The sequence below is a fragment of the Tachysurus vachellii genome, chromosome 13 (genome assembly GCF_030014155.1).
Source record: "Tachysurus vachellii isolate PV-2020 chromosome 13, HZAU_Pvac_v1, whole genome shotgun sequence".
NCBI classification, from domain to species: Eukaryota; Metazoa; Chordata; class Actinopteri; order Siluriformes; family Bagridae; genus Tachysurus; species Tachysurus vachellii.
In genome coordinates this window covers 25,476,469-25,486,468 of record NC_083472.1, presented here as the reverse complement: position 1 = coordinate 25,486,468, position 10,000 = coordinate 25,476,469, and the positions used below count along the sequence as shown (strand labels likewise).

General features: G+C 44.5%; 2 protein-coding genes across 3 annotated transcripts in view; one reads left to right on the top strand and one right to left on the bottom strand.

Annotated features, from left to right (window-relative positions):
- Positions 1–380, top strand: part of ctso (cathepsin O) — a 29,319-nt gene extending 28,939 nt beyond the window's left edge. Inside the window, exon 9 of the transcript XR_009649353.1 lies at positions 358–380. The gene's annotated coding sequence lies outside the window, so the exon portion shown is untranslated. The remainder of the gene's footprint in view (positions 1–357) is intronic.
- Positions 1–10,000, bottom strand: part of si:dkey-237h12.3 (teneurin-3) — a 103,693-nt gene that overhangs the window by 18,688 nt on the left and 75,005 nt on the right. For both annotated transcript variants that reach the window (XM_060884673.1, XM_060884674.1), the window contains 6 exons: positions 9,128–9,274; positions 8,602–8,806; positions 8,349–8,468; positions 7,891–8,152; positions 7,189–7,456; positions 4,689–4,832 (listed from right to left, as the gene is read on the bottom strand). In XM_060884673.1, coding sequence (XP_060740656.1) covers positions 4,689–4,832; positions 7,189–7,456; positions 7,891–8,152; positions 8,349–8,468; positions 8,602–8,806; positions 9,128–9,274 — 1,146 coding nt within the window. The remainder of the gene's footprint in view (positions 1–4,688; positions 4,833–7,188; positions 7,457–7,890; positions 8,153–8,348; positions 8,469–8,601; positions 8,807–9,127; positions 9,275–10,000) is intronic.

Sequence of the window (10,000 nt, the reverse complement as noted above, 5' to 3'; positions counted from 1 at the left end):
TTAGGAATCCGAGTCAATGGATCGTTAAACTGAAGAAGAAGATATAAGAGTGAATCCCGTCGCTCCGAAAGCGAGGATGAAGGAAGGGTAACAGATTTCTAGAAGACAAACAGGAGTCTGGAGCTTGAATGACTGCAGAGAAAACGTTGTTAGTACAAATGAGAGCAGACGATGAGTGAGTGACTGAGAGTGGCTTATATAGTGTGTGTTGATTGGGGAATGAGGACCAGGTGGTGATGATTAGTACTCAGGTGAATGTGATTGGTGGTGAGTGAGCGAAGGACCTGGTGATTACGTGACACTTTCACAGACTAATAAGCTTTATTTGCATATTCTGTTCACTCACTCACTCACTCACTCATTCATCTTCTACCGCTTATCCGAACTACCTCGGGTCACGGGGAGAACATGCAAACTCCACACACACAAGGTGGAGGTGGGAATCAAACCCCCAACCCTGGAGGTGTGAGGCGAATGTGCTAACCACTAAGCCACCGTGACCCCCCTATATTCTGTTCATATTGATTTAAATCTAATCAAACCTCCATGATTACTCCATGTCACACTTTATTAGAAATATTCATGTTCATCATTGTGGTAAAAACGTGAGCTATGTTGCCAGCTAAGCGCTATGCTAGCAAATGCTGGCTGACATTTACAGGCGATTTAGTGTTAGCGTTCGGATTAGCGCAAATGAAAATACAAACTGAAATGAGAACACTGACGGTCACCTGACCTGCTCCTCACACTCCTCACACTCCTCACACTCCTCACACTCCTCACACTCCTCACACGCCTCACATGCCTCACACCGCTTTCTGAAGGATCTGAAGCTTAATTAATGGGGCAGCAGGACAGGAACACGGTCATCCGCTTTAGAGCGTCTTCTCTTTCCTCAGCGCTCTGTACCGTTAGCATGTTGTGTGTCTTCATCCTGTTTCTGATCTTATGCAGCATTAATCATATCAAAGATCTTATTACAGATTGATTTATTATCAAATCCATATTTCTATAGGAATTGAAAAAAAAAGTTTCTTTCTTTCTAAAATCTAAATAATAGAAAAGAAAGAAACAAGAAAAAGTGTAATGGAGCTTCTAATGTCTCCATGTTCATCTCCTGGGTTCTGAGGTAAGAGCTCTGCTTCTGGCTGATTATCGACGCTCTTACACTGAGTGCTCTGATCTCATTATTATTTCAGCATTTAGCAGAAACTCAGTCACATGACAGTCCTCATGAGTCGAGGCGTAAACATTTTACATTTTATCCCTCACACAAACACTTCTTCCGACTCCGACACCACAGGTTTGATTCCCAAACACAATGTACTCTTGGGTGTATTTAGATTTAGATTTATATTGTAGGAATTAAAATTATTTGCAACGATTTAGAAATTATATTTAATTTATCTTTGTTTTATCTCCACAGAAGTGCTAATAAAGCTGAGAGTCACACACAGAAAGCCACAGTGAGGTGATCAGACGTCTAATCCACCCGGTGTAGACGTCTGTAAGACAAATGAGATGTCGAGATGTCTGGTGAGACTCGACGACTGGCCTTTTTTTATCCTGCCCTTTATTCCTCTGATGAAGAGTGACGCAGGGACTTAAAGGCGACGTGTTCGTACGTTAAAGCTTACATGTAAATTCTAAAACTCAGACTAACGTGATTCACACAGCGGCACAGAGGAACGTGTCGTTTCAGTAACTCACTAAATCGGGATTTAAAGAGATTAGACATGCAGCTGCTCCGTAAATCTGTGTTCACTATCAGATTTATTTCTTTATCAGACGTCACCTGAGTGATTATAACGTGTTCACGACTAACGTGTAGCTGATAATGAACACAATGAGAAACATGATGCAGTGAACGTGTTCATTACAATGTGTTTGTAAAGGTGATCTGTTAAGAGCTCCAACTGCATCAGGTTTCTTTATTTTGATCATTATTGCTTTGGTTAATTCACACCCAGACTTTAGCCACGTGCTGTTGTTTACGTTCTGTGTCACGTGTCTGCCCCGCTCTCGTCTCTCACTCGCCGTGTCGTCTTTCGTCTCGTGTCAAGTCTTGTTGTGTCTTTGTTCCTGTTTTATGTTTTTTATTTAATAAACCTTTTAATTTTTACGTTATCCTGCATTCGGGTCTGTTTTTATCCCCACGTCCCTGACAGAAACACATTAAATGACACGTGTCATACGGCATGACCGAAGGAACTGAATCAATCAGGCTAAGCTAGTTTTGTCTAAGAGCAAACGTTGACTTATTGAGTGAACTTGTGTTGTTTTTCTGTCTGTCTTTTCCAGAGGTCCACAAGACACAAGGGGGCGGAGTCAGCAGTCCACAAGACACAAGGGGGCGGAGTCAGAGGTCCACAAGACACAAGGGGCAGGGTGAGAGGTCCACAAGACACAAGGGGGCCGAGTCAGAGGTCCACAAGACACAAAGGGGCGGGGTGAGAGGTTCACAAGACACAAGGGGGCGGAGTCAGCGGTCCACAAGACACAAGGGGGCGGGGTGAGAGGTCCACAAGACACAAGGGGGCAGAGTCAGAGGTCCACAAGACACAAGGGGGCGGAGTCAGCGGTCCACAAGACACAAGGGGGCAGAGTCAGAGGTCCACAAGACACAAAGGGGGTGGAGTCAGTGGTCTACAAGACACAAGGGGGCGGGGTGAGAGGTCCACAAGACACAAGGGTCGGGGTGAGAGGTCCACAAGACACAAGGGGCAGAGTCAGAGGTCCACAAGACACAAAGGGGCGGGGTGAGAGGTTCACAAGACACAAGGGGGCGGAGTCAGCGGTCCACAAGACACAAGGGGGCAGAGTCAGAGGTCCACAAGACACAAAGGGGGTGGAGTCAGTGGTCTACAAGACACAAGGGGCGGAGTCAAAGGTCCACATGCAACAAGGGGGTGGAGTCAGAGGTCCACAAGACACAATGGGGCGGAGTCAGAGGTCCACAAGACACAAGGGGGCGGAGTCAGATGACTGATGACACCACACGACAGTGATTGGTTACCAAAGCGACGGCGATCCACCGTGTATTAAGACGGTCGAGATTTTCAGCTCCCAAAGCAAATTTTGGATTTGGAATAAAAATATGATCGTTTCTATGGAAACAGCAGGGTCTTTATTCCAACACTGCAGATTATTTTTCACTATATAAAGAAAACCAACTGGGACTTTTTACAATAAACGTTCCACTATAAAATCTAAAGAGCTGCTGAGGGTCTGTGGGACTGTGGGTTCAGTCATAAACAGAACATGAAGGTTAATAACTCTGTAAAGCTGCGTGATGGGACACATAAAGCAAGATAATCATAAAACGCCAAGGATAACAGCACAGTCTCAGCGTTTATCTCATACTTTATCTCTGCTTTACTTCCTCCAAATGTCTCTTTCACACCCTCATTTTAGTAAATAACAGCTTCTCACAGGTTCATCTATTAAAGAGTGAAGAGGTGTTTATTACTGAACACAGTCGTTAGTGTGGTGTTGCTCTTTTACAGAAGCATCAGCTGGTCTTCATCCTCCACAATGGAAGCAGGTTGTATCATTAGAGTGGAAAAGTGGCAATTTAATCAACATGAGGCAACAGAGGAGCCATGAGTCTTCACATCAGCTCTTCTAATGAGGAAGTGAAAGCCACTAACCTGAACATCTTAAGATTTCTATACAAGCTTTGATGATCTGAACAAGCCACACTCTCAGATTCCTGTCCACGTAGAGCAGGTTTAAGTAAGAAAGTGTTTAACAAAGAAACCCTTCCAGAAGTGATGAATGTGTGTGGACTGTGCAAACTTGGTGTCTTCTCAAAACACTTTTTAAAAGGTTCCAGCCAGAGATGATGTAGGACCTGGTGGCTGCTTTCTGACTGAGTGTAAAATGAGGTTCTCCGCTTGGTCGAATGCAGGAGCCCTTAATCATTCTACACAGAAACCTTTTTTGTATCCATTTAGAATTGTAGAACCCTTAAGCACCAAAGAACCTCTGAGGAACCGTACACACACCACACTGCACAAAGACACCAGAGGTCACTTTCAATCTAAGTACTTCTTCCTGTTCACTAACCCCGCCCCTGCTTTAGAACCGCCTACAGTTTTCTGAACATCCAGGAGTTCTAACCGCTGTCAGAAAAACCTGATTCATCACCAGCCAGGATTTATTATCTGCTTATCTTCTACACATATTACCACCCATGAAACTTCAGAACAATGTTAACAAGTGTCAGAGACAGAACCTTGAACATCAGGAACTCGATCATTTAGTAGAACTGATGAAGAATCTCAGAGAAAGTCCATTTGCTTTGGTTCACTGCTAGCACACCAGAAAAATGACGCAATTACCATATTGTGAAACCCTCAGCGGTGGTCCTGCAGAAATAAATCTGATCTCTGTATTTCTCTGTCAGCATTTTGTACTGGAGGAAGGACGTAATTCATTCATCCAAATCAGGCTGGAGCAGAAGTTCTGTGTTCTTCTGATCCTGAAAACTGCACCGCTTTTAATCGTCCATTACTCTGAGCCATTAGCTCTGGCTGGATCACATGCAAATGAGGGTCATATATTAAGACTGGCTGAATATTTATGGTTAAAGCTCATGTGACCTCAGAGCAGCGAGAACGTGACCTTGCTAGAGGAGAGCTGAGAGAAGAACAAAGACAAAATGACCGGCTGCAGAAGCGTCTCACCGTTCTGAAGATCCAGGATGTGATGTTTATCCAGCGTCCAGCCGCCCATGTTAGAGGCGTCCGGTTCAAACCCCTGCAGTGTGGAGGTTCTCCTCTCCCAGAGAACCAGCCCCGGGCACGACTCGTACTCGAAGCCCACAGACACTGAGGAGAAAAATAACACCAGGATAAAACAAAAGCAAAAACATTTTCAGAAACATTTCTTAAGAACCTGAAGTGATTCTCATGACTTTTATTCATGTGCACTTTCAGTATCACACCTCATTTCATTTCTATCACATTATTAATTCCAGCAAACGAAAACAAACACAACACATTCTCTACAAAAATGATCTGAAATACAGAAAAGACGCAAAACATGTTTATTATTTTCTCCTTGATGTTCACTTCACTCAGATGCAGCCATCAAGCGTGAGTTTCTCCTCCATCACGACCTCCTCATAGTGCACTCTGTGGAAGGATGGTGATGGATGAATGTGTCATTATCACACGTAGCTGCAGATCAGTGTGTGTATTCATCACGTCACGTCACGTCATGTCACACTATCTCACGTCATGTCGCACTGTCTCACGTCATGTCACAGTATCTCACATCATGTCACATTGTCTCACATCATGTCACATTGTCTCACATCATGTCACATTGTCTCACATCATGTCACATTGTCTCACATCATGTCACAGTGTCTCACATCATGTCACATTGTCTCACATCATGTCACAGTGTCTCACGTCATGTCACAGTGTCTCACGTCATGTCACAGTGTCTCACATCATGTCACATTGTCTCACGTCATGTCACAGTGTCTCACGTCATGTCACAGTGTCTCACGTCATGTCGCACTGTCTCACGTCATGTCACAGTGTCTCACATCATGTCACATTGTCTCACATCATGTCACACTGTCTCACGTCATGTCACAGTGTCTCACATCATGTCACATTGTCTCACGTCATGTCACAGTATCTCACGTCATGTCACAGTGTCTCACGTCATGTCACAGTGTCTCACGTCATGTCACAGTGTCTCACGTCATGTCACAGTGTCTCACGTCATGTCACAGTGTCTCACATCATGTCACAGTGTCTCACGTCATGTCACAGTGTCTCACATCATGTCACATTGTCTCACATCATGTCACAGTGTCTCACGTCATGTCACAGTGTCTCACGTCATGTCACAGTATCTCACGTCATGTCACAGTATCTCATGTCATGTCACAGTATCTCACATCATGTCACACACTCTAATGACAGTGCAGCATCCTTACTCTATTCCATACACACACACACAAACACACACACACACACACACACACACACACCTACTGTATACACACACAATAAGGTATAAGTGAAGCTTCTCTGTAGGTTATTGGTGTGTGATTAGTGAATTCAGAGCCTCCTGTGTTCCTGAGCTGCAGTTTGCTTTGTAACTCTTTTGTTTCTGGTTCTAATTAATCTGACTTGGCCCGAGGCGAGAGACGTGATTGTTCTTTTCTTCGTTGCTTTGCAGCAGCAGCAACATGATAAAACTTCGTCCTGCGACCTTCCACGGTCCTGCAGCTCGTTACGCTTCAGCAGCAGACTGATTACACATGCAAACAGGCCGCTGTGCTAACAGGTGGTCTCTGAAACACGGCTCTTTGGAGCTTTATTTATGACCTCACCGCTGCACGGTGTCAGACTGGGCAGGAAAAAGGCATCAGAGTGCTTACACTCGCACAAAAGAGCTAACGCAGCCCACCTTCAGCCAACAACATGGCTAATTATAGTTAACAATGCAGATACATCGATTAGAGTGTAGCCACAGGAACAAACACTGCACCATGAAGAGCACAACTAAAGTTTCTTTTTAACCACCAACAAATGTAATCATTCAGGACTCATCATAACTAACGCGGTCCTAAAAAATAAATAAATAATGTGTGTCATCGTAGAAGTGAACGACTCACTCATCTTCTACCACTTACCCGAACTACCTCGGGTCACGGGGAGCCTGTGCCTATCTCAGGCGTCATCGGGCATCAAGGCAGGATACACCCTGGACGGAGTGCCAACCCATCACAGGGCACACACACACACACACACACACACACACTCACTCACTCACACAATCACACACTATGGACAATTTTCCAGAGATGCCAATCAACCTACCATGCATGTCTTTTTACCGGGGGAGGAAACCGGAGTACCCGGAGGAAACCCCCGAGGCACGGGGAGAACATGCAAACTCCACACACACAAGGTGGAGGTGGGAATCGAACCCCGACCCTGGAGGTGTGAGGCGAACGTGTTAACCACTAAGACACCGTGACCCCCCATTGTGATAAACTTTAAAACTATTTTCAATATAAAGAAGCAAACTTTAACTAGCAGCTACTTAGTTGAAGTCAGTGATGTGAATCTAATGGACTACATTCTGAGCTTCAGCCTTATCACAGAATCGGGGTTGAGGAATAAACTGAGTTGTATTAAAGTCTCCACAGCGACTCACCCACAGCCTCGGCCAGGCCGTACACTTTTTGTCCGTAAGCGTCAGTTTTATCCCAGATGAAGGTGAAAGAGAGTCTCGGAGATGCTGGAAACTCCTTCTGGAACATTCTTCCTTCCACAGCCACCATCAAGTGCACTTTAACGAGGCCGAAGGGAAGAAGAGTCTGGGTCATGATCACCTTCAGGACCGGTTTGTAGGAGAACGCCCGAGAACTGAGATACACCAGGTTCACATCACTGCCAGGAACGGCGGTCTGCTCATGGAGAACCTGGAGAACCACAGCGAGAGCTTTACACTTGACTTCCTGTCCCCTGTTCTTTACTTCATCCTCACTGTTCCCAATGCGGGTTAGAAGAAAAAGAGCTAAAACTAGAACAGAACCCAGTACAATAACAGGAGGCAGACGGAGATCATGAATGAACATGAATGAGAATAAGACCAGAAATACAACAACAAATCTGATTAATAATAAAACTAGACTTAAAAATAAAAATAAGGACTAAAATTAAAACAGAACAACAACTAGAACTAGGAGAAAACTGGAGTGAGGACTAAAACTAAATCAAGGACTTACAAAATGAGGACTAGAACATGAACTTAAACAGGAACCAGAACCAGAACCAGACCCTCCTTTTCTCAGCATACTATCCGGATTCTTGGAGATGGAAATCACATGTTCTGCTTCCCTGAAGTGAAACTCACCTGTGTCTCAGGTATGATGGGCGTGACCTCAGGGGCGGAGCTGTAAAAGGTTGATAGCGGTGTAGTCACAATTTGTGGGGCGGGTCTTTCAAGGCCACTGAGCTCACAGATGGGCGTGTGCTTTTCTTCCTGCCTCATCACCAATCGGTTTATCACATGAAATACTCGCCATGGCAACCACACAGAGTGGTGCATTATGGGAAACGGAGCACGAGTGAAACTCAGAGTCAGAGACGATCCACCGTTAACCAACAGATCAAACCTGTAAGAGACAGAAACGAATCAGAACCAGTCACTAGTACAGGAAGGAAATCATGTGGAACAGAACCAGAAATAGAACCTGAATTATAATCAGAAATAAAAGTAGAACTAAATACAGAACACTAGACTGTGTGTGTGTGTGTGTGTGTGTGTGTGTGTGTGTGTGTGTGTGTGTGTGTGTGTGCCTGTGGACGTACATGCCGTCCTGGCGTGTGATGGTGTATCCGTGTTCCGTGTCGTGCAGCAGTGAGACGTTCACCCCGATCAGCGGCGTCCCGTCCTCCGTGATCACCTGACCTCGAATTACAGACACCAGACTAACACACACACACACACACACACACACACACACACACACGCTTTATTGTTACCATCTAAAATTTATCCTAGCGAATGAAACATAAGCTATTTAAACTCTGTGTCAGGAGAAGGAGCCAGTTCTGTTCTGACCTGCTGTTAAACGGACTCTCTACAGGAAGTCGATGTGTTCCTCTCTCTGCTATTAGGAAGCTGACTCGCATATAAAAGGTCATGGTGGGGGTTAAAGGTCGCTGAGGGGTCGTGGTTTTAGGGTCAGGTGCTCCACGGCAGAAAGTTTGTTCCTGACAGGACGTGTGAACGCAGCAGTCCGGATCCATGCAGTCCATCAGACCGTCTGTGTCACAAAGTTGGACAAAAACTCAGAATAAACAACAATGATTTAAATATTTATTAAAATTAATAATTAATATTTACATTTTTTATCCTTTCACTCTTTTTATAGACATTTTGTGTCTCTTATTTATACCGGGAGCTAAAGAACTAGACGTTAGTGTTCACTAGGTGATTAGGTCTTGTGTAATCTAATCTGGGGGCGGAGCTAATACGAGTGCAAGCTGTGATGTCACCAAATAAACTCCTATGAATTTTAACCAATCATATCTGATATGCAAATTTACAAGAGGAAAACAAGGTGTTATTCAACATCGCTTCTCACCTCCTTCGTTGTCTTTTCCGTCGGAGCAAACGGTTTCCATGGCGACATCACATCCTGTTCCTCTCCACCCGGGCTGGCAGAGACAATGCCATCCGTTCTGATCGAGAACACACCGTCCGTTACCGTTACACAGACCGGGACAACTGTCTAAAGACACACACACACACACACACACACGGTCAAGAACTTCAACTCAAACATGCAATTACCACACACACACACACACACACACACACACACACACGCGTCTCAGACATTGAGGGATAAACAACATAAAGAATGTCGAATCAATCAACATACCAGACATCAGAATCTCTGTAAATTCACACTGACAGTGATTTCAGACTGTGTTCCATTAATACAATAAACTGTGTGTGTGTGTGTGTGTGTGTGTGTGTGTGTGTGTGTGTGTGTGTGTGTGAGTGTGTGTGTCTGTCACCACACCAAAGTTAATTATTTTCTCTAACAGTCATACTTTTGATCTGTTTCTAGTTACATGTAATGTCCTGTGAATAGAGTAAGTTCTTGTTGTCACTTATCTTACAGCAGCTCTAAACACCACTTCCTGTGTCACACACGTGTTCATACGGAAAATATCTCCTTACAGCAAGCATCTGTGTGAGCCAGCTGTTGCTATGGAAACAGTAACGTATTAGAGTGAGCGCATTAATATAAACCCGCACTGTCGTAAAAAACTAATCAACACCTTCTGACCAATCAGAACGCAGGACTCAGAAGTGCTGGGTTTGCTGGTTTCTTGCTGTTTTCTCCATGTTCTCACTTCCTGTCCTGCTGGGAAAAGAATTTTAATCCAGCAGCTAAAACGAACTCCATCAGATTCCTTCGATCTTCTGCTGATTATAAAATTCCAGC